Source organism: Podarcis filfolensis (genome assembly GCF_964270895.1).
Source record: "Podarcis filfolensis genome assembly, chromosome: 2".
NCBI lineage: Eukaryota > Metazoa > Chordata > Lepidosauria > Squamata > Lacertidae > Podarcis > Podarcis filfolensis.
In genome coordinates this window covers 112,900,864-112,925,456 of record NC_139605.1, presented here as the reverse complement: position 1 = coordinate 112,925,456, position 24,593 = coordinate 112,900,864, and the positions used below count along the sequence as shown (strand labels likewise).

At 45.1% G+C, this 24,593-nt stretch overlaps 1 protein-coding gene across 9 annotated transcripts in view; it reads left to right on the top strand.

Moving 5' to 3' along the window:
- COL2A1 (collagen type II alpha 1 chain) overlaps positions 1–24,593 on the top strand; it is a 100,197-nt gene that overhangs the window by 5,910 nt on the left and 69,694 nt on the right. For 6 of the 9 annotated variants that reach the window (XM_083599170.1, XM_083599174.1, XM_083599172.1 and 3 more), the window contains exons 2-12: positions 56–262; positions 2,787–2,803; positions 3,589–3,621; positions 3,738–3,770; positions 3,868–3,921; positions 6,394–6,495; positions 10,967–11,044; positions 14,681–14,725; positions 14,845–14,898; positions 21,925–21,978; positions 23,925–23,978. In XM_083599170.1, the coding sequence (XP_083455296.1) occupies positions 10,982–11,044; positions 14,681–14,725; positions 14,845–14,898; positions 21,925–21,978; positions 23,925–23,978 (270 nt within the window). In that variant the 5' untranslated portion in view covers positions 56–262; positions 2,787–2,803; positions 3,589–3,621; ... (2 more) ...; positions 6,394–6,495; positions 10,967–10,981. Of the gene's footprint in view, positions 1–55; positions 266–2,786; positions 2,804–3,588; positions 3,622–3,737; positions 3,771–3,867; positions 3,922–6,393; positions 6,496–10,966; positions 11,045–14,680; positions 14,726–14,844; positions 14,899–21,924; positions 21,979–23,924; positions 23,979–24,593 lie in introns of all 9 variants that reach the window. The other 3 variants (XM_083599166.1, XM_083599169.1, XM_083599168.1) reach the window with 2 other exon arrangements.

The window sequence follows — 24,593 nt, the reverse complement described above, 5'->3', positions numbered from 1 at the left end:
TTGACTCTTTTGTCCCCCTACCCTACCCTGCTCTTTCCCTCCCCTTCTGGCACAGAGGAGGCAGGCAGCTGTGTACAGAATGGGCAGAGGTATAGTGATAAAGATGTGTGGAAACCTGAGCGCTGCCGGATCTGTGTCTGTGATACTGGGACTATCCTCTGCGACAACATAATCTGCGAAGAACCGAGAGACTGTCCCAACCCTGAGATAGGCTTCGGAGAGTGTTGCCCCACCTGCCCAACTGACCAGCCTGCCGCCAGTGGTCGTAATTTATTTATTTCCATTCCATATAAATAAATTACTTGAGAGATAATAGCAAAAAAAAAAAGGGGGGGGGGGATGTTTCCTAAAGGCCATGGATGCAAACCACAAAAAGCTCTGCAGCATCCATGGCAACTGCTAGGAAAGGCTACTTCTCATAGTTGGTAAAGCAGTTTCAGGTGCAGAAAATACGTCTTATCTTATTTGAGTCATAGTTTATGTGAAGGAACTTAGATGGGTAGCAGTATTGACAAAAGATTAACTTGTCCATGTAAGCAAGCCCATAAAATAGGTAGCCCACAGTTGTTTACTTAGCAGAGTGTATCTGTGTTTGTGACACACTGATGGGCTAAAAGGAAAAAAAAAATCTGCCACTTTACAAAACATTTCCTGTCTGGTCCCCTGGAGAAAAGTTTCACTCCTTAGAAGTGACCAGATAAATGTTTATTTTTAAAAGGCTGGTCTGGTAAAGTACCAGATCCTCAGACATGCAGCCTTGAATCAAGCTTTTCTGTGGCCCACTTGCCATCACTGTATATATTTTTGTGAACATGAAGGAAATGAGAAGAGCATTGCAGTGCTTAAGTATATGATACCGTGTCTTCCCCCCAACTGCACCGCGTTTAGCTGTGATTTCAGTGTCAGAAATTACAGGGTGAGCTGGACAAGGACAGTTCCTTTACAGTTTCACTCAGATGAGAAAGGTCTCATTAAACCACCAAATTAAACCTTTCCCCCCTTAATGGGGTCTTTTAAACGTGAGTTGTCCCATCCTAAACACATTAGGGGCATGTAAAGCTCCACTTAAATCAGTGGGATTTGCACAAACTTTATTGTGTGCAATCCAGAGAATGCTAAATACAGTAGTGATAATAAGAAGGTTGATGGTAAATTATAGTACTTTAAAATAAGTGCCTCCAGTACACCCCCCCCCCGTTATAATGCACCTAAGTCCTACTGAAATCAATGGAATTTGAGTGTTTCTTAATCCCATTAATGTCAACGTGACTTTGGCATGCCTGCTTTTTCAGGATTGCACCCATTCTGCATTGCTCTTCAGCCATTTCCATTTCATGTGCTGGCCAGAGATGTGAAAAAACCTCTTGCAGAGTGTAGGCTTTGGAGCTAGTAGGAGTGAAACACTATCCTCATTTTTGGGGAACCAGCTGCAGTGTAAAACTATGGAAGATGTTGGCAGATACACCCCCAACCACGTTTTACTCCCTCTACTCTTGCAGCCCCTTGATGCTACTGCCTTAAGGGACTCTGAGATTTTATTTTATTTTTTAAAAAAGTGGTCTCAGAACCAGCAGCTCAAGATTCAGCCTTGTGAGAAAATAGACAGTCAGGAAGCGAGGGGGTGGGGGCTAGCTTTCATACCTGAGATATTGGGGGTGATTAATAGTGCTTTGCTATGTCTCAAAAGTGCTGCCCAGGAGGCATGGTTAGCAAAGTGACTGTGATTTTTAGTTGGTGCAAGGAAAGAATCCAGCATTATTTCAGGTTCCAAAAACGGTGTTCTTTTTGTATGTGTGTGTAATGTGAACGCCTTCGCTCTATCCCAGGAGTCATGTTACAATTAGAAGTGGCCTTTTTTAACCCTTTTACCTTTGAGGCTCCTCTACTTCAAAAAGTAAAACAAATGACAGTGTGAGGCAGCCAGAATGAGTAAAGGGTTGAGCCTTGCAAAAGTTAACTGTGTCCCTTCCGCAATATTTATTTGCTGTTAAGCTGAATGTGGCTTTTAACTTCTGCATTTTGTGTCACTCTTGCTTTTTTAAAAAAATGAAACAAAACATGAAAAGCATGCTTTCCTCTAAAACTTGTTGTTCTGTGCACATTTGCGATGGCTTAACAGATTGATCCTAATCATGCTTGATTGGTGACGAGTCCAACTGATTCGTAATTTCGGTGAGGATTTTCTTCCAAGCTTAGGTTTGGAATCTGTCTCACATCTCTCAGTGAGATTTGCAGCTGCACCCTGGGCACATTTGTTTGGAAGAAACTCCCACTAAGTTCTGTAGGACTTAGTCCCAAATATGTCTGCATAGGATTGCAGCCTTAGGCATGCGTACTTGTGTGCAGGATCATGGCCGAATGTGCGCTGCTGCTGCTGCTTTGATAAACAGAACACTTAATTCCAGTGGGGCAAAATGGAATTAAACTGAGTGCTCCTGCAGTATGGCTTTGAACATGCAGCGATTGGTTTGGAATCCTATTATTCCGTCTGTGCTTTCCTGCTCTGCCACTTTGCATGGGGCTTTCGTTCCAAGTGTAAAAGTCCTGTGCCTATAATTTTCCTGGGGCAGCAGTATCTCCAGCACAGCGGATGGGTTTAGAAAAGCACAGCATCTCCTCACCACCACCATCGAGTCACAGAGCCTCTTCCCTTATCTTCCTGCCCCCCTTGTCTTATTGTGTGCATCTCATGCGTACGGCTGAAGGTACTTTAATGCTCATGTGATTTATGGCGATATGGTTCTGATGCTTTCTTTCTCTCCCCTCCCCCCGTTTTTTCTTAACAGGGCAACCTGGCCCCAAGGTGAGGCAACTGAATGCTTTATTTAATTGCCCCCAGGGGGTGCCAAATTTTACTTGTGGCGTCAGCTCCTGTTGTCTTTGACAGCTATCTGACCTGCAGATTTCTTTTATAGTTTCAGTATTTCGACTCTTGCCTTTGCTTTTCTTAAAAAGGTGGTGTATCAGTGGAGGGCATTAACAAGGCAATAATTCTTACTGCTTAAGATGTCCTAAAATGATTTGCCTGCTGATTTCTGCATATCGAGATGCTGTCTAAGGCACAGGAATATGTCAAGTCGGCTGCCCTGTCAGTCGCTTGCTGCACATATTCATTTGGCATGTAGAATGTACCTCATTTCCTGTCCCCCGCGAAGAACAGAAGGAAATCTGGAGAAGCCAGTGGAGCTACTGCAACAGATGGTTATTGTGAATTATTGCAGAGCCGAGCTGTCTCATGGGCATGAAATGTGAACTGCGCTTCTCATATCCCAGACCTAGTGAAAAAGCCGAAATGTTTCCTTAACTTAAAAGCAATGAATACTTCCATTGACTTAAATAAGGCCATTCAAAACTTAGGCTAAGTTTATGCATACCTCTTGTGCAAAATTGGGGCCCAGATGTTCTTTACCCCTTTCAAGTACACAGGCCTGCTTACAGTTGCACAGTGTTTCAGGCAGGGAGTCTAGATAGAATGTCAACATTGTGCATGAGTTGAACACAGGGCATCATTTGTGTGTAGGGGAAGCCTGGCTTTGGTGTTTTGTTCCGTTGTCCTGTTAAACCTTGTGCACACTTTGCATTTTGCAGGGACAAAAAGGAGAACCTGGCGATATTAAAGATGTAAGTGCTACACTTTCTGTGTCCGCCTTTCTCATCCCTTGAATGCTGTCAAAACAAAATGTGCTTCCAACATAACCAGCTTTTTCTCTCTCTCTTTCTCGCTCTTTCCTGTCCAGGTTGTAGGACCAAGAGGACCCCCTGGACCACAGGTAGGGAACTGAGCTCCTCTGCTACAATATTTTATTGTTTTGGAGGAAAATGTTCACCAAAATATCTAACTGAGTCTCTTGTCTCCACCTGCTTAAGGGACCTTCAGGTGAACAAGGACCAAGGGGAGAACGCGGAGATAAAGGAGAGAAGGTAATGCCAACTTCTCACACATTGGGCAAAGGATTAAGATAGATCCTATGCCATAGCTGCCAACATTTCCCTTTTTTAAAGGGAAATTCCCTTATTCCAAATAGGATTCCTCGCAAGAAAAGGGAAAAGTTGACAGCTATGTCCTATGCATGCGTTCCAGGGAGCGAGTCCCTTTGTACACCATGGGACTTAATCTCCAGGAAACATGTATAGGATTGCATTGTACATCACGGCTGAAAGCACCTGACTTCCATTCTCAAGTCTTGGCTTTGCTCGTTTTTAAAATATCAAACCTGTCATATCTTCAAGTCAGGGGCATCTTGATGATGATGTACACACATTAAAGTGTTGATTTTGGAAAGTTAGTTGTAGAGGGTACAAGATGAGCACTTAATAGTCTGCTTTTTGTGCTTAGGAGAGTCAGGGAGTAAGGTTTCAGTATTTTTTCAAACGAGAATGAGTGATGAAATGGTTAGTGTTGGATTAGGACTGGGAAGAACTGGGTTCAAGTTCCCCTCACCCATGAAACTTACTGCCTGATCTTTGACCAGTTGCTATCATTCAGTCTAACATTCCTCATAAGGTTTTTGTGGTGGTAAAATTTTGGGGGGAGAGGCGGGAGTGGAGCATGGTGGGAGAGGATCGTCAGTGCCACCCTGAGCAGTGTACCTGGAGTATTAAATATAAGATTTGTACCTGTGAGATTAAAGCATACTGTTGTGTGCAGTCTTGTAAACCAATCTGCAAAAGTTGCATGCCCGCACAGTTGCTTTACTGCCTCACCTTCCCACAGACAACTATGACGGCTCTTTGTGGTACGTCGAAGGTCTGAAGCAGAAATAAATGCAACTCGTTTCTGAATTCATAAGAGCTTTTCTGCCTTGTCGCCTGGAAGCAATGCTTGCTCACCATAGGCAACTAGGCAAATATTTTTGGAGGAATTCAGCATTGTGCTATGCTGATCATTCCATCACTGCAAGGCGGAACAATTCCCCCTCTTCTCCCCACCCCAGGGAGGAAGTACAGTAGTACCTTGTTTTGAGTCCGCCCCGTTTAGGGTCCTTTTCGTCCAACATCCGCGGCAAACCTGGAAGTACTGGAATGGGTTACTTCCGGGTTTGCTGCTTGCGAATGCACAGAAGCGCTAAATCGCGCTTCGCGCATGCGCAGAGCAGCACTTTGTCAAGCGTTCCTTTCGTCAAGCGTCTGGGGCTGTAGTATTCTTTTGTACATCTTTGTTCCTTGGCTGTCTCTGTTGAATGGATAGGGCCATCCCCAGCATGTGAAACAAGTCCCCGTGCGCATCACATTTTTGGCCGGAGAACATGTTTGTATTTTAGGGTGACTCAATAGGCCTATAGTTTTCAGGTCATGAGAAGTAATAGTTCAACTTTGCTCTGTGCCAGCCTCATCTAAACTACTGCACCCAATGTTGGGTACTTTAAGAAGGAGGTAGACAAATTGGAAATGGGTTCAGAGGATGGCAGCAAAGGTGATGAGGGGGTGGAAATCACATAGAAGGAGGCAAAGGGTTGTTCTCTGCTGCCCCAAAGGGCAAGACTAGGGTCACATCTGCACTATACATTTAAAGCAGCATCATCCCACTTTAAAACAGTCAAGGCTTCTCCCAAAGAATCATGGGAACTGTGGCTTGTTAAGGGTGCTAGGAGACCCCTGTTCACCTCACAGGGCCTACAGATCCTCAGAGTTCCCTGGGAAGAACAATTGACTGTTAAATCACTCTGCAATCTAATAGGATTATGTTACAGGGGAGTAGATTCTGCTAATGGTCACAGCAGTCTGACAGTGGAACCAGCTCCAGGTTTGGTAGGTGGGCTCTCTCTTGTTGGAGATATCCCTGCAGAGGCAGGAGAGACACCTGTCAGGTAGTGAGAGGGGCTCTAGCTTTGAATTCAGTGTATTGGGCAGGGGCTTAAACTAGAAGTTTCTAAAATCAGTCTTTTTCAATTTTAAAGAAGAAAGGAGCTTCCCAAAGCAGTTTATGCAAATGCACACAACCGAAGGGTCCGTTAGGGCCATCTCCTGCATCCTAAATAGTTTTTTCCCTAGAAAATCTGACTGTTGTGCGATCATAAGTATACACAGGCCACAGATTGCTAAAGCAGAGCAGTAGCATGTACTGGCATCACTGCTGAGCTTTTTTACATTTGTGAGCGTAACAATTATTTGGACTGGGCTGTTAATACACAGATGAAATTAACAGAGAAGACTTAGCAATATTTTAAGTCCACAATCCTATGAACCCTCAGGCCAACTCGGTGAGATTTACTTTTGAGTAGACGTGTCTAGATTCGGACTGTATAAGATGCATGATACCAATTATGAGGGTTAATTGAACCGTGTGCCGTTGCCGTTTTAAAACATGATTTTCCCTGTGAAATCTTGGATGAGATGATATAGTGGTTTATGATCTGACTTCCTTGGGACGTTTTTCTTCCTTTTTAAAAATAGGGTGCTCCTGGACCACGTGGCAGAGATGGCGAACCTGGTACACCTGGCAACCCTGGGCCTCCTGGACCTCCTGGACCTCCAGGTCCCCCTGGCCTTGGTGGAGTGAGTATCCTCTGCTTGATTCACACACACACACCCCACACAAACACACACACACACACACACACATTTCATGTGTGGTTACAGAATGAAAAGAGCTCTTTCACTGTGCTACCTACCAAGAATTCCTGGTGTTCTAGCTCTGCAATAAGCCTTAATTCAGTTCAGCATGCATAATATGCTACCTAAAAAATGCCACATATTCAGAATACAACAGACTGCTGGGTTTTCAGTGGCCTAGATTGCCCTCTTTTGCCATCATCTGCATTAGAGTTGTGGTTTTCAAACCTTGTTCTGGGAGGGTCCTCTGGAAATTCCCCCTCCCCACAATAACATGCGTTTCTGCAATAAGTCAGAATCCCTTGAAACACTGTCTAACTCTTCACTGCCAAGCTTTTTTTTGCCAGAAGTCATCTGCAAGGGAGTGTTGGGTATTCTCTAGAAAAACGCCACCCCTATCTCTGAGCAGTGTGAGATTCCAGGGGTTCCAGGCATTTACCCATGCATTTGTGTTTCCTTTGGAATGAGGTACAGTGGAGATTGTAGTGTCTTCATTTTATTTTTATTTTTATTTTTTATTTATTATTTATTTATATCCCGCCCTTCCCGGTTCAAAAACCGGGCTCAGGGCGTCTAACAATAAATTTAAAACACTTAATTATAAAAGCAGCATAAAATACAGTATAAAAACATGAATAACAATAAAATTCAAAAATCAATTAGATAATCCCCAAGGGCTAGTTGGCTGAATTGGTCCTGCTTGGGCCAGCGAGGAGGCCAGGGGAGAATTAGCTGTGGGGTCTCAGAGCGGGTGATCTTCATAAAAGGGGGAGGGGCAAGGAAGAGAAAGGAAATAAAAAATCAGGCTGAATTCAAATTAAAGGCCAGGTGGAATAGCTCTAGCTTACAGGCCCGATGGAAGGAGGTTAAATCCTGAAGGGCCCTAGTCTTATGGGACAGAGCATTCCACCAGGTCGGAGCCATCACTGAAAAGGCCCTGGCCCTGGTGGAGGATAGTCTGACTTCCTTAGGGCCCAGGACCTCTAAACTATGGTTTTTCATGGACCTTAAGGTCCTCTGCGGGGCATACCGGGAGAGGCGGTCCCGTAGATACAAGGGCCTTATGGCATATGCTTTATTTAAACATATGTACAACCTGAGCCTATGATGGAGGGGTTCACAGCATTGACACCCCAAGCGGGTCTTGCTTCTCCAGAGCCACAGAAATCAGGCATCTCTTTCTTTCATAGGCTTCAGCCTGCTTCTTCCTCCAGGTTCTAGCTTACCCTTATACAACTCAATTCTGGCCTTTGTCTTTTCTAACAAATAGTGAGTTGAGGGAGCCCCCCCCCAATTGTCTGGCACAGAGCCACTTCCTTTGATACCTTAATGACCTATATTTATAGGGCCATTATATATATAAAAAAACACTTTTCTGGCTATTCCAACAATTTGAATCCTTCCTTAGATTTTAACGCTGGATCTAGGAATTAGAAGGGTCTTGGCATACAGCCCACTCCCCCGGCCCCCCCGACACATAGCAATACATTCTCAGTTCATGCAAGACGGACAGTGTTCTCAACAGGCTGGGCTATGGCTTTTTTTCTAACTGTGAGATGTCATAGAATACTTTTTAATGCACTGGTGGTCTGTGGCAGGGGCATAGATAATTTCATAGGAGATCATAGAATCATGGAATTGTAGAGTTGGAAGGGACCCCAAGGGTCATCTAGTCCAACCCCCTACAATGCAGGAATCAAATGCAGTTCAGTTGATTTGGAAAAGGTTCCCTCAAGGTAGAAAACTACTGTGCTAGAGGAGGATCATCAGGGCTCACCACTGTCTATAGACTTGGATCAACAGCCCAGTATAGAATTAGATGTGCGTAAGCCCTCTGATTTCTGTAGTCTTAAGCATACCTATTTCCATACTCCATTGTGGGTCCAAAATACATTTGAAATTCCTCCGCAAAGCGCCTTAAATTCATTCCTAGTTAATTACACCCAGCTTATCTAGGCAACTCTAGTTTTGAGGGTCATTAGGTGGCCTTTACTAGCCCCAGCAGATTAATGGCTACACCAAACAGTTGTGTCTATTTCAGGGAAATTTTTGGAACTGTAATTTTCAACTGGGGAAGCCAGTTAGCAATGGGTTGCAGTGACAGTGATGCTAGGGCTGAGCAGGTTTTGATCTTGTGTCAGGTTATGAAACAATCAGGAGAGTGGCAGGTCTGGACAAAGGCAGACATTCCATTAGTGCATTTCCTTAAGGCTGTATTTTAGAGTCGCAAAAGCTGTAATCCTATACCCTCTTACCTGGGAAGAAGTCCCAGGGAACTTAGTGGTGCTAGACTACAACTCCCACCATCCCCAGCCAGCTTGGCTAGTAGTCAGAAATGATGGGATTTGTAGTCAGACATATGCAGGCCCATGTTTGAGGAACACTACACTGTAACATAGTTTAATGACTATATTTTATTTTATTTTTTGAAACCCACGCTTGATTGCTATTAGGGGTCTGTAAACAATATCAAAGATCGGCATACTGGAGGATATTAATGTGTAGAATGTGTTCTTGTTCTTTGCTTGCAGTAACTAACCCCAGTGGCGTAGCGTGGGGGGTGCAGGGGGGGCTGGCCGCACCGGGCGCAACATCTGGGGGTTAGGGTTAGGGGGCGCAAATCTACTGGTTAGGGGGCGCAAATCCACAGGTTAGGGGGTGGAAATTACTTGCCTTGCCCCGGGTGCTGACAACCCACGCTACGCCACTGACTAACCCTGATTTTTGAATGTTACTCCACACATAGGACACACTCATCAAGTCATATTCCTCTACTCTAGGTTCATATAGGGTAGCCAACGATCCACATTCTTTACTGAGTCACTACTAGTAAACATTAGAGTTGCTACTCTGTATGGAAACACCCACCGAAAAGAGTGGAAAACGTCCATTCTTCCCATTCCCCTTTTGTGGACAGGGTGGTAGAGTTAAAATGTTTTAGGAAGTAACTGATCTTGAGGTTGTACCTTTGGACAGAGGCGTAGCGTGGGGGGGGTGTCCATGGGGGTCCGTGGCTCTGAGTACAATTTCATGAGGGGGCAGCAGGCTGCTTCATCAGAGCCTGGCTCTGAGTGAGAAGGAGCTGAGGCTTGGCTGAGCACTTGTGCCCGGCTGCAGCTCGGCCCCGGGTCAGGCCTGACCCGGGGGAGGAGAGCAGGAGAATGGGCGCCAACACTGCCATCCACCCTCCTCAGCTGCTGTGCACCTTGCACCCGGCTCCGCCACTGGGTCAAACTGGTGGGCATACGCTCCGGCACTGCCTTTGGACATGCATCCTTGTACAGAGGTGTATTCAATGGTTTCATAATAGGATTAATAAATAAATCTGATGGGGTTGTTCTGCTCTCCTCAGAATGCATTGTTGTTGTTGTTTAGTCGTTTAGTCGTGTCTGACTCTTCGTGACCCCATGGACCAGACCACGCCAGGCACTCCTGTCTTCCACTGCCTCCTGCAGTTTGGTCAAACCCATGCTGGTAGCTTTGAGAACACTGTACAACCATCTCGTCCTCTGTCGTCCCCTTCTCCTTGTGCCCTCCATCTTTCCCAACATCAGGGTCTTTTCCAGGGAGTCTTCTCTTCTCATGAGGTGGCCAAAGTATTGGAGCCTCAGCTTCAGGATCTGTCCTTCCAGTGAGCACTCAGGGCTGATTTCCTTCAGAATGGAGAGGTTTGATCTTCTTGCAGTCCATGGGACTCTCAAGAGTCTCCTCCAGCACCATAATTCAAAAGCATCAATTCTTCGGCGATCAGCCTTCTTTCTGGTCCAGCTCTCACTTCCATACATCACTACTGGGAAAACCATAGCTTTAACTATACGGACCTTTGTTGGCAAGGTGATGTCTTTTCAGAATGCATAACAGTGCTTTTTTGGAGCTACGTTTGACCTGTCGGTGTCCATTTTTAAGCCACACTTTCTAATTATTCCAAGTGCACTTGAATATTGTTTAGATTCAGTGATGTAGCTCTGTGTTCCAGACACCCTGTCTCTAGATATAACGAACAATGTTTTGTGTTTTTGATAACTTGTTGGAAAGTTTGTGTATCACAAAGTTGATTTCTATCCTTGCAGACTGACCCCCTGCTTGTTTACTGTTGTGGAAAACACCAAAACAATGACTTGATAATAGGGTGGGCAAAAAAATACAACTTGCTTTTTTTCTCCAGATGAAATTCTTCCTAAAAATATCACCCTATGTCTGGAGGTATAGTCCCCAAGGAGCATAAAAAAATGTAAAATGAGCTTGCCCTAATTCCTTCCTCTGTGATGTGGGCATGCTTGCCCATCAGATACTACGGGAAACTCTGGACTTTTCAAAAGACTTCTTGTATTCCTCATTGTGTGAATGTTCTCCGTCAGATCACATCACGTTCCACTGAAACTGACCACGTTCTCTCCGTGCTTTATCTTTGCAGAACTTCGCTGCTCAGATGGCTGGAGGATTTGACGAGAAAGCAGGCGGCGCTCAGATGGGAGTAATGCAAGGACCAATGGTAAGGACCACAGGAGAGTCTCCCCAAGTCGTTTGAGCTCATGTCTGTGCGACAAATGTATATTGCAGGGGTGGGTATGCTGTGACTCTCCAGATATTGTTGGACTACAACCCAGCCAGCACGGCCAATGATCAGCAACAATGGGAGTTGTAATCTAGCAGCAACCTACAGCAGGGGTTGCCCAACTTTTTAGACTAGTGGGCACATTTTGAATTTCAGGAGGGTGCTGGGGGCACTAGGCACAAAATGGCTGCCATGGAGGGAGTGTGACATAACACAAAATTAGCAAGGCAGCCACTCCTGGCAATCTTATGCTTACCGTTGAAAGTCAGCTATGTCCTACTGGCCCTGATTGTGGAGATCTCTCTCTCTTACACGCACACAAACACACACACACACACACACTGATGCCGTTGCTGTCTAATAACAACCAGAAGCATTCCTTAGTATCATGAAATATATGCAAGGTAGTTACACCATTTTCATTGCACAGAAATTGCTTAGAAAGTACCTGCACATTTCACCTCATAACTTTCTTTCTCGAAGGGCTAGAGCTCTTTAAAAAATGAAAGCTCAAAGTCTTGGGCACCTGCCCAGGGGTGCCACTGAAAGCCTTCTGATTTGGCGATCTCTGACGTAGAGGTCCATAGGTTCCTCACCCCAGATATATCTGGTGTATTGGTTTTATGGCAGCTGGCTGCCGTGGGATGATGTTCCATGAAGAATCCTGGCAATTGTAGTCAGTGGCGTAACATGGGTTGCCAGTGCCCGGGGCCCATGCAGAGGAGGTGGATGGAAGGAAGGGAAATGGACGGAGTACGCATGTGCATACTAACAGGATCCACGTCACCCAGGAGATTAGAGCCACGGAAGTAAGAAAAGAGCTGTTCTGTTGTCTAGAGAGGTCACTTCCAGGCTCGCTTGGAGAAGCCATCAGCAGCAAAAGCATGAGGCAGCACCAGGTGCTGAAATTTTGCGCCCCTAACAAATTTGCACCTGGGGCAACCGCCCTGTGGCCCCTCCCATACTATGTCACTGATTGTAGTTTAGTGATGGTGAGAACGGTCTGTTAAGAGACTTTTAGCTCCACTCGCACAATGGTATTTTCCTAGGTTCTCTGCAGACAGTGCCCACCTACAGGGTTTTGAGGCTCTCAGGCAAGACCCAGGGCTTCATTGGGCCTTAGCCTGAAAATGGTGGGTGCCTTGGGGCTTCTTGGGTGGGTGCCCCCTACAAAATGGTGGCACTGTCGAGTAGCGCTGATGGTGGATCATCCATTGGTCCTGTGAACTTGGCAAATGCTACCCTCTGGAGCCAGTCTGTCCTGCGGAGGTGGAATTGTCACGTTCAGTTGATCAGAGATTGGCCTAGTAAACTGAGATAGGTATGAGCTTCAGGTACCTGCACACAGCTGTGTCACTCCTTCCTTTGCGTGAGTGATGGAACAAGAAGCTATAAATAACCATAGCTTCAGGTCAGGTCCGAGCCAGGACTACGGTTAATGACTTCCAAGCTAGCCAGGCTTCAGAAACCATCTTCGAATGATGGCTTTACATTTTGGCTTGTGTGAAAGCTGTTAACCCCAGTTTCCTCGTTCAGATGTAGTAGGAAGCTGTGGTTAACGGCAGCTTCCTGCCTTATGCCGGCGTCTGAGACTTATTCATAATCTTGGCTTTTTAAGACAACATTTGATTGTTGGAATGTGACCAACTACTAATGGATATTATATTTATGTTAATTACTACATTTATATCCTACTGTTCCTCTAAGGAGCTCAAGGTAGCATACATGCCTCTTCCTCTCCCCTCTATTTTAACCTCAGCCACAACCCTCAAGGTCACCTGTGATCTTTGTGGCCATGTGTGGATTTGAACCCGATCCTAGTCCAGCACACTTAACCGCCACACCTGCTTTCTGTTAAACCTGTGAGGGATATGTGCTGTAGGCTAGGCCAAGAGCCTCGTTTTACATTAGAAAATGCTTGACAGAAGATGCATTTTGCAGAACAAAATAGAGAAATTACGAAAGACATCAGTGAGACCAGTCAGAGTTCAGCCATCTTGAGAACTAGGTATGATGTACACCTGGGCCATAATCCTTAGCACATTTTGGGGTTGAGTTGCATTGAAAGTGGTGGGACTTCCAGTGAGTAAATGTTACAGGAGCTCTTCCAAATGGCCCTAAATTTGTAGATCTGGTGTGGTGCTATGTGTGTTTGATTCCTCACCTCTTCTCCAGACATGCAGAGTTTTTTATAGCCCATATTAGTTTCTCTGACAGAGAGCTACAGTAAAACAGACAAGCAGACACCCCATGTACCATTTAGGCTCTCCCAAGGTACAATTTGAAGCCACCTGAGGCCACCACTTAGGTTTGGTCACGTGAGCCCCATGTACAGTGCCTTTGTTTCTGTGATGGAAGGAAAGTGGGATATATAAATGTTAAGAAAAGTAAATAAAATGTTCCAAGGTAACACTGACACCGTGTGTATAGATCTATCAATAGATAGCTAGGTAACTTTATTATTTTATTATTTGATTTTTAAAATTTATTTTTAAAAAATCTCTTCAGATACTTTCAGAAGGATGCTCAAGATGGTTTGCATACAATAATATACTACAATAGGGAAGGGGAAACTTGTGACTCTCTGGATTGTTGTTGGACTCCCACAGCCATCAGCACCAAACAGCATGGTCAATGGTCAGGGATGATGGGAGTTGTAGTCCAGCAACATCTGCAGGGCCACTTGTTCCTGATCCCTGCACTGCAGTAATACTGGGACTGTTTCTGTCCCCTTAAAATAGGGTAGCTGAGTCACCAGCATAGCTGCATTTGGCCCAAAGGAGCTACAGCTTTTGCTTGCAGCACCTCAACCAGCATAGTTTTATTGAAGCCCATAGAGTCCAATCCATTCCTGACGTTAAGCCAGAGTGATGCCATCAGAGTCTCATCGCCACCACCTTCCTTTGTACCCAGAGTTCCAGAAAACCACGTTTCTTTTCGTTACAAATTAATTTTATTGCCTAACTTACTTTATAAGCGTTTGTTGACCTGCTATTCCAAGACTGTTCAAGCAAGCCGCTTTAACGGAAAGGCTGACTTCTAAAGAGAGAGAGAGAGAGAGAGAAAAGGTCTTCGGGCCTATGCATCGCTTGCCAGAACTTCCCAAGCCATGTGCCAAAAGAGTTGAAACAGATGATTATGGACAGGGAAGTAATAGAGAGATTTGTTTTAAGGGGCCGGGTCACTGTTGCACTTGGACCAAGAGCTGAAGTATGCAAAGACAGACAGCAGCTACTGTTCTTCAAGATCCCACAAGACTTCCAGCAGGAAATTTCTACTCTCTAGCATTTCTTGGCAAGCAGTAAATGAAATTCGGGCTTAGTAAACATGGACAGTTTCCAAGGGAAAGCGAGTGTGTGTGTGTGTGTGTGTGTGTTTTCACCGCCGAATGACTTCTATAAATACAAATAGCACTGGATGCTACAAAGAAAGAGAGGGAGAATTAAAGAAGCAGCAGCCATAGAAGAAGCCCTGCTCTGGTTCTTAATGCATGTATCTCCTGTGTTGGGATTGTATCTTCCTTTCTTTTTGGGAGGGTAATGATTGCTTAATTTTATTTATTTTCTATTATAGGGACCTATGGGACCACGAGGCCCTCCAGGACCTCCAGGATCTCCTGTAAGTATCAAAACCTTTCAACTCTTTTTTGGATGATCTCTCATGTTTGGAAGAAAAAAATGAGGCAGATGGAAGAATTTCCCAAGGGGACCACTATGTATCTGTGCTCTTCTTTTCAGGGCCCTCAAGGATTTCAAGGCAGCCCTGGTGAACCTGGTGAACCTGGTACTGGCGTGAGTATCTAGGAAGCTTGCACGTTTGCGGCACAATTCATGCGCTCATGTTTTCCTCCTTTCTCTCTTGCCACGATGCACCTGCAAATCCCCTCTTCACTTCTGGGATCCTCAACCTCCCGAGAAAGCCTGTCTATAAAGTATCAATCAAAAGCACTTAGCTTAGGGGTTCTCAAAAATTAAGGGCACGACCAAACTGAAAAGATTTATTGAGCTTTGCAGTTGAAGTCAGGTCTAACAGTTATCCCATGGAGAGACTTTGCAGCTTTTCAGTTGTGGGGGAATGACTAAGGGTGGACATGATGGGGTTTTAGTGGATTGGAGAGGAACATAAAAAAAGATAAGAAGAGCCATGTTTGATCAGGTTAAAACCCCATCTAGTCCAGCATCCCATTCTTGCAGTGGACAACCAGATACCTCTATAGCAGTTTTTCCCAACCTTGGGTGTCCAGCTGCTTTTGGACTACAGAACTGACCGAGCAGGGAGAAAAGGACAAGTGCTCGGCCATGGGCAGTTTAAATAGCCTGTGCCACGCCCCCGGACCGTCCGGATTGGACGGCCTAGGGATGACGTGGCCGAGGATTAACCAATGGCACAGGGGCTATCCCGCCCCACATGTGTGGGGAGAGCTTGCTCCCAGCCCACAACGTCATCTCCCCGGGAACGGGAAATGGCTTTCCCATCATCCCTAGCTAGGCATGATGGGAGTCGTAGTCCAAAAACAGCTGGAGACCTAAGGTTGGGAATCATGACACTCTTCCCCACTTGTGATTCACAGGAACTGGTATGGAGAGGAATATTGCCTCTGATATTGAAGGTACTGCCTCTCTCATCACAGTCCATCATACCCACGGTGCCTCACTCTGAGGACAGACCAGGACAGATGTTCTGGAGAGCCGCACAGGGTTCCCACTAGCTGTGGGTGGGCAATAGGGAAATATCTGGTTTTCAACATCATGATATATCATCAGCTAAACATCCCAATACACTGATATATCACCATGTCTGAAATAAGGATGGAGCTATGTAGAGGCATTGGCTGGCTTCACAGTTTTCCCCACGTGATTTTTGCATAGCACACACACATCGTGATTCATGTTATATGGCCAGGTCAAAAGTTATAAAACCGATATCGCGATATGGACTTCGAACCAGTTTTGGACGATATATCGCCCAGCCCTACTGGAAAGCTAGCCAGGTAGACATATGATGGCTGATCTGTGTATGATCTGGTTCCCTTCTGATCTGCCACCTAAGGCATGTGGCTCAGCACGGCTCATGACCCTGGTGCCAGCCTTTTGCTGTTTTTTAATCAATGTTCTCATTGGAAATGTATTCTAATTTAAAGACTATTATTGTTATCATCATCACTTGCTAAATTTTTATACCGCCCTTCATCCGAGGATCACAGGGCAGTTTGCAATGTAAAAACACAAAAATGCATACCATAGTAACAAACAAAGACAATAGCTCCTACCTGAATATATCCACCAGGTGAGAGGCCTTGATTGGCTGCAGCAAATGTGCTTGAACCTTACAACTTGGCCCACCACTGTCAACCATATGATGTGCTCAGGGTAGTAGCTGGCCACTTATGTGCAGCGACCATTGGACTTAGGTGTCCAGTACGCAGTTGCATTGTGATGACTGCAGAGTGGATTTCCTGCTTTAGTTGTTTCCAGGCTCAGGTGTAGGAAGGGGTGGAAATTGTTCGTGAGCATTCTTCCCATGGATCCAGCAGATAAAAATGTCACTGATGTAGTTTAGGCAGCAAAGAGCAGCTTAAAAGCTTCCAAGTTGGCCTACGAACTTGTTGGCATAAGGGAATAGACATAGCAGTTATTCTGTAACATGGTGGGTTGTGACCCTCCGTCTATCTCTGAGTGGGATGTTGGTCCACAAGGCTAGTACATCTATAGTTGCTAGGAGATTGTTTTCTGGGAGAGCATCAATAGATAGTGGTTTCTGTAGGAAGTCTGTGGTGTCCTACAATTAACCCAGGGCTCTAATGTATTTCTACATTGCATATGAGAACAATGTTGTGGTGGGAGACAGCCTGATGTGCAGGAGCAAGAAGTGATCCTTGACATGTGTCTGCTACTATGTCAGCTTTGTATAAGGATGGGGAAGAAGTTCATCTCCATTTGCATTTTAAAGCAAATCTGTATTGTGCTGTCTCCCTGTTAAGGGACGCAGGTGGCGCTGTGGTCTAAACCACAGAGCTTAGGGCTTGCCGATCAGAAGGTTGGCGGTTCGAATCCCCGCGAGGTGAGATGCCCATTGTTCATTGGTGAGCTCCCATTATTCGGTCCCAGCTCCTGCCCACCTAGCAGTTCAAAAGCACGTCAAGTGCAAGTAGATACCGCTTCGGCGGGAAGGTAAACGGCATTTCTGTGCGCTGCTCTGGTTCGCCAGAAGTGGCTCAGTCATGCTGGCCACATGACCCGGAAGATGTCTGCGGACAAACATCAGCTCCCTCTGCCTGTAGGGCGAGATGAGCGCCGCAACCCCAGAGTCGTTCATGACTGGACCTAACAGTCAGGGGTACCCTTACCTTTGCCTTTATTTCCCTGTTACACTCAATATTCCTGGTTGCCACTCCTGGGGGTGGAGAAGTGCAGGGAGAATACATGGGTGAGTCTCTGTAGCGATGGTACGAAGGGCCCGTGCCACTTCCCTCTGGTCAAGTGCTGCCTACTGTGGTGGAGATGGGTGGGGGTGATGCACTGGTGAGGTCAGCGCAGTGCAAATGTGCTGGCAGGAGCGCTGGATTGCCTCCACCAGGACATTTGCACCACACTGACCTCACAGTTGCCCCAGCCCTCTCCATCTCAGCATGCAGTAACTGCACAATCAGAGGGAGGTCAGGGATGCAGAGCGGCCTCACTGTGCCGTCCACTATCTGACTTTTATCACAGTGATGGAACTTGACGTGACGCTGCCGTTTCGATCAGCAGCTCTGTGTTGAGCATCACATCTAGTCAGGGCCGGCCCTATCATTAGGCAGTGTGAGGGAGATGTGGGGTGTTAAAAAACAGCAGCAAGTTGTTACATAATGGTGCTATTATTGCATTTTTACTATCAAGGAAGGGGAAGAGGCACTTGTGGGATTTTCTGCCCTAGATTTCTTCCCCACACCTTGATAAAGAACATTTCTTTATTGCTGGGAATCTATTACATACTGTCCGGAGCAGGTGCTACCACCATCTGTTTGCCAACTGGGATTCTCCAGTACTGTACCATGCAAAGTATGAAACAGCTCTCTCTGACGCTGAAGATGTGCTATGTGGCATTTTGCCTATGTATTGGATAACTTACAGGTCACTTTGTATAGATCAGGCATGGCCGAACTTGGCCCTCTAGGTGTTTTGGGATTACTATTCTCCATCATCCCTGACCACTGGTCTTGCTAGCTAGGGATGATGGGAGTTGTAGTCCCAAAACATCTGGAGGGCCAAGTTTGGCCATGCCTGGTATAGATATAGATATATTCTCTGGTGTGCCCTTTTTATCTGATGAGGTCCTGTCTGAGTGCACTAGCAGTTCAGAAATGAAACTGGCAAGGTAACAAATAGATAGGCCTTCTTTGTGGTGGCACCTTGTCTGGACAGTATGTTAGGTAGGAAGGTTTATGAACCCTGATCCGTCATGAGTATGCCCTCATGTCCTGCCTGTGGGATTCCCAGAGGCATCTGGTTGGCCGCAGTGGAAACAGGATGATGAACTACTAGGTAGGCTTTTGGCCTTTGTGGTTTTAGAAAGATGGATAAAGTTTTTAAAAACTTTATTTCAGATTGCTTTTGGCGGCAACCATCTGATTTGCTTGTTCTTAAGTTTGTGTTTATTCTTAGCTGTTTGTGGCTCTTTCAGACCTTGTTGTTTAAAAAATTATGGATTTTTTTGGTGGGATGACTGTTTTAATGAATTTTTATCAAATACCACCTTGAGTGGCAGCTGTCTGTCTGTGTGTGTGGTGTCATCAAGCTTCAGTAAGAACAGTCAGTGACACATAGTAGTGGAATCTAACTGTGTATTTTACTATAAAACATAATTAAGGCCTTGAGCCTCCAAAAATGGTCAGTTTTCTTATCATTAATGCAAAAAACAACTCCTGCAATTATTAACTCTTCCCTCACCTAGTACTTTTGAATAGGCATTACTACATTACTGATGATCTGGATTTTTCTTTTCAAAAATAAAATAAAGCTACTGTTTACTTTTTCTGAACGCTTTTAAGCCACTTCGGGTACATCTTAATGGAGAGAGTTGGATATAAGTGAGATTAACATATCCTCAAAGTGGCTTTATAAACTTCATTTGAGGAAAAAGCAAGCAATAAAATGACACACTAAAGAACAAAACCAAGCATCAGGAATGGCAGTTTAAAGCAATAGCAAAATCAGCTGTGAAGTAGGGCACAACTTAAAGGCCTTTAAAGATGCTTTCTTGAAACAGCATCGTTTTCAGCCTTTGTCTAAAAAATGGGGGGTGAAGGCATGTCTCCTGTGGGAGACCATTCCACAATCTGGTACCATACCTGAAATAGCAAGGTATTTCTTTCTTTATTACTTTATTGTATCCCGCCCTTGCTCCCAAAGGAGTCCAGACTGACCAATTATTCTATCTGGTAGGATAGGGTAGAATAGTAAAATAGTAAAATGTTTTTATTGGACAGATTTCTGCTGGTGGCTAGAACTACGATTTCAGAGTTTTTGGAGGCTCATGGGGAAAAGAGTGCAGCAATGAGCCCTCTTTAACCAGTGTGTTGTGTGTGTGAGACTCAGGAGCTGCCGAAGATGACTCTCGCCAATTTTTAAAAAGCATTTTCTAACTGTCTGGTGTGTAATTAAAATACAGCTTAACTGTACTTCATGAGGGACGCAGTGGCGCTGTGGGTTAGACCACAGAGCCTAGGACTTGCTGATCGGAAGGTCGGCGGTTCGAATCCCCGCGATGGGGTGAGCTCCCGTTGCTCGGTCCCTGCTCCTGCCAACCTAGCAATTCGAAAGCACAAAGTGCAAGTAGATAAATAGGTACTGCTCCGGCAGGAAGGTAAACAGCGTTTCTGTGCGCTGCTCTGGTTCGCCAGAAGCGGCTTTGTCATGCTGGCCACATGACCCGGAAGCTGTACGACGGCTCCCTTGGCCAATAAAGCGAGATGAGCGCTGCAACCCCAGAGTCGGCCATGACTGTACCTAATGGTCAGGGGTCCCTTTACCTTTATAACTGTATTTCATATCAGTGCTGCTCAGGAATATTATCTGCACATCCTGCATTAGTATAGCACAACGCCAGGGGCCTTGTTGCATGTTCTGTTAAATCACTGTTTAGTGATTTATGCATAAGTTGTAAGGAGTTGCCGTGAGCCTTAATCTCACACACTCCATCTTTTTACAGGGCAGCCACCAATTTCAAGCTCCCCTACGACCCTAGAATCACATAACCTGATGCACAGCAGCCACTGTGCTGCGGTACAGATTCCTGTGCCACCCTAAGGATCTTCGTAGTTCCCTATGACAGCCCTCCCCACCCCCGGCCCAGCCTGGCCCTGTACAGGCTGCTCCCCCCCCCCTTGCTGGCCCTGACTACCTACACTACTGCAGCCTTCCCTCTGGTCCTCCCATGTTGCTGGGAAGAGGAGTCTGGTATGGTTTAGTTTTCTGATTCCTACAAAGCCTGGGTTGTCTTGAAACTTACCAGGTTTGTTTTCAGCCGCAGTCCCTGGCTTGTATGCAACAATTCAGGTCTTGTGGGAACTGAAATGAGCTGTATGGGAGGAGGAGAAGGGGCAGTCGTGAGCCCAAAGCTCACGGCACATCCGTCTTGCCTTGTGCAAATAACACTAAACCATGGTTTAGTGTTTTGCACAAGAACTGCCTTTTGCCAGTCATGAAAATGAGATTAGTTCCCTAACAGGTATGCACTGCATGTGTGCGAAGGGGAAAACCCCCTACGCTTTCGTCATTCTGATTGTGAATGCAATATGATAACTAGAAAGCCTAGTTAAGAGTGGGGGTGAAGCAAAAGGCATATGGTGCCTTCTTTTAGAAGCTTCCTCTAGTTTCTGTCCTGTGCTGTTGGCCTCTGGAACTGACCATCAGCTTTGCCACGCGTTGGCAAATGACACGCTTTGGATTCTTTGCTCTGCCTGCTGAGGGATATAATGAATGGAAGAGAATGAATATATGAATGAAGAGTGAGGGAGATGAATGAAGTGTTCTGCCTGCCTCCTGAACTCTTTCCCCAAGGGAATGTGGCCCTTGAACCCCCCAAAAGATGTCCCATTCCTGAGTTTTGCAGTGGTGTAACCACATGTAATGGAAATCTCTTTTTTTAAAAAAATACATTTTTATTAGTTTTTAGCATATTAATCATTCATACAACAAAACTTCTCATCTTATACAATAATTTTTGGACTTCCGTCAACACCTCTGATGATTTTCCTTTCTTGTCACTTATTATGCATTACTTAATTTCATATTCCCTTTAATTATCTTTAACTAACAATTCTCCTCATTGTCTTTTTTGCAATATTTCAAATAATTCACCTTACAAAACTTCTTGCAAACCTACTAGCGTAATCTGTTCATCACAATTACTTTTCAAATAATCCGTAAATTTACTCCAGTCTTCTGAGAATCTCTGGTCCCGCAGGTTTTGAATTCTTCCTGTTAGTTTATCTAATTCTGCACAGTCCATCATTTTCATCCTCCATTCTTCTTTCGTCGGTAATTGTCATGGAAATCTCTTAGCCAAAGCCTACTCTAGAATCGTTTTCTCCTGATATAGGACAGATTTCAAGAAGCTGCATAAAACTGCAGATGGGGATACCAGAAGTACCAGCATGACCAGTGAATTGGGGAGTCCACAGTTACAGAAAGGATGGACCTCTACGTATACTTTCAACATATTCACCTTGTTAACACTCCCTAGCCACTAACAGGTGTCAGCAGGTGGTGTAGAATATACAAGAGGCTGTATCTCAGACTTCTAATATATTTTGTTTTCCCTCCCCCTCTCTCTAGGGTCCAATGGGTCCCCGTGGGCCACCTGGGCCACCCGGAAAACCTGGCGATGATGTGAGTATCCTATCCCTTGACATTTGCCCATCGTGATGATGGTGGACTTGAGCAGCTTAGCACATACATAGCAGAATTGAGGAGTTTGCTGCAAAAGTTAATGCTAGTGAAATACAAAACAGTTGACGTTTTAAGGCACAGAGTGTTTATGTCTCATCCTCTAACACACACACACACACACACACACACACACACACAATATCACCCAGGCTAATATCGAAGTCATTCTCAGAATGTGGGTCCTAATATGCAGCCAAAATAGCACATTCTGCACACAAGAGGAAAGGTATCAAGTAGGAAAACTCAAGGCTTGCAAAAGTATTAAAAAAAAACCTGAGGAAAAGAAACACTACAGATTTAAAATGGTTTAACAGTCATTGCTTCATAGTTGGGAATTCTGGGAGCTGTAGTTCTGTGATATGGGGCTTGTAATTTCTTACAGACTTCTCATCATTCTCTTCAGACTACAATTCCAAGGATTCTTTGAAGGGCTTGTTAAACTGGTATAAAATGGGCATGCCCTTTGTAACAGGATTGGGGGCTTTTTTACTGTAATGAGAAGGTTATATTTTGTTGCCTGAGTTACTGAAGGTGATTTGACCAGGGTAAATCTGAATCTAGAAGGGCAGCTTTGGGCGGGGGGGAAATATGCCAAGGGAGATATAAAACAAAAGAACTGAAACTACTTGTGCTGTTTTCTTGTGGGTTTTGTTGGGTAGCTGCTGCTAAGTAGGGAGTTTTTTACTTAAATCGTTTATTTGAACCAACTATTTTTAATGGCGCTGTGGGTTAAACCACAGAGCCTAGAACTTGCCGATCAGAAGGCTGTGGTTCAAATCCCCGGGACGCGGTGAGCTCCCGTTGCTCGGTCCCTGCTCCTGCCAACCTAGCAGTTCCAAAGCACATCAAAGGGCAAGTAGATAAATAGGTCCCGCTCCGGCGGGAAGGTAAACGGCGTTTCCGTGTGCTGCTCTGGTTCGCCAGAAGCGGCTTAGTCATGCTGGCCACATGACCCGGAAGCTGTACGCCGGCTCCCTCGGCCAGTAAAGCGAGATGAGTGCCGCAACCCCAGAGTCAGTCACGACTGGACCTTTACCTAATTTTAATGCACATTTCTAATCTGCTATTATGTCAGGAGCGGAGAACCTTTTTTGCCCTCCAGAGGCTGCTGAACTACATCTCCCATCAGCCCCAGCAAGCATGGCCAATACAGTGGTGCCTCGCAAGACGAAATTAATTCGTTCCGCAAGTCTTTTCGTCTTGTGATGTTTTTCGTCTTGCGAAGCACGGTCCGTCGCAACTGCGCCTCTTCAAGTGGCTTTAAGAAAAAAGCGAACAAACTCGCAAGACCTTTTCGTCTTGCGAAGCAAGCCCATAGGGAAAATCGTCTTGCGAAGCAACGCAAAAACCGAAAAACCCTTTCGTCTTGCGCGTTTTTCGTCTTGCGAGGCATTCGTCTTGTGAGGCACCACTGTAGTCATGATGGGAGCTAAAGGGCCAAAAGTTCCCTGCTCAACCTGGTGTCCCAAGATGTTCTTGGACTGCATCTCTCATCATAACAACCATTCTGTTCCGGAAGTCCGTTTGACTTGCAAAATGTTTGGAAAGCAAGGCGCGGCTTCTGATTGGCTGCAGGAGGTTCCTCCAGCCAATCGGAAGCCGCATCGGATGTTTGGGTTCCAAAGAACGTTCGCAAACCGGAACACTCACTTCTGGGCTTGCGGTGTTTGGGAGCCAAAATGTTCAAGTCGTAAGGCATTTGGGATCCAAGGTACAACTGCAGTTTTTGTTGGAGACAGAACAGCAAACTAGGACGTACCATGGAGTTAACAGCAGCTTTAAGTTATTCAATTCTGATGTCTTCTTCTGACCTTGACTTTTGTATAAATGTCATCCTTTTCTTAAAGAGTATGTTTTAACCACTTAATCACTTTTGTCTCTTTCAGGGTGAATCTGGCAAACCTGGCAAATCGGGAGAGCGTGGGCCACCTGGGCCTCAGGTATGGCTTTGTCCAGCATATCTCAGATATCTGTGCACATACAACCAGATAAAGAAATGCAGCAGAATGCACTTTTATTCTGAGAGTACATTTAGTTGACATAAACGGGCACAGTTTTGGAGGAAATATTCTGTGGTTTTGGATGAAGGGATCTCCTTACGCTTCTTGAAGATGAGCTTAGAATTTCAGGATTCTCCACCAGATCAAAGCCTTGATTAAAAATAAAAATAGTATGTTGGATTTCTGGCTTAGGCTACTGGATAAATGTGGGAGTCTCTGCTGAATTTGACTTTGAAACCACCCTGGCTCTCAGGGTGTTTAGAGAGCCAGAGAATAACTAACTCTTGTAGCTCATTGCCACATGCTGGTGACCAAGACTTTTATTGCATTTAGAAATGGATTGCAAACAAAATTATCAGTGTTGAACAACATTAAGACCCACAAGACCAAATTCTGTATCTTATTAAAAACTAAATTCTCCAATCTGTCTATGTTATTCAAATTAAATAAATCAACGTTTATTTTACATTTTTATGAATTTTATTCTGCTTCTGCTAGCCATTGAAACTCTGCTCCCTGATACCTAGAACATTTTCCCCTGCCATCATTGCCAGA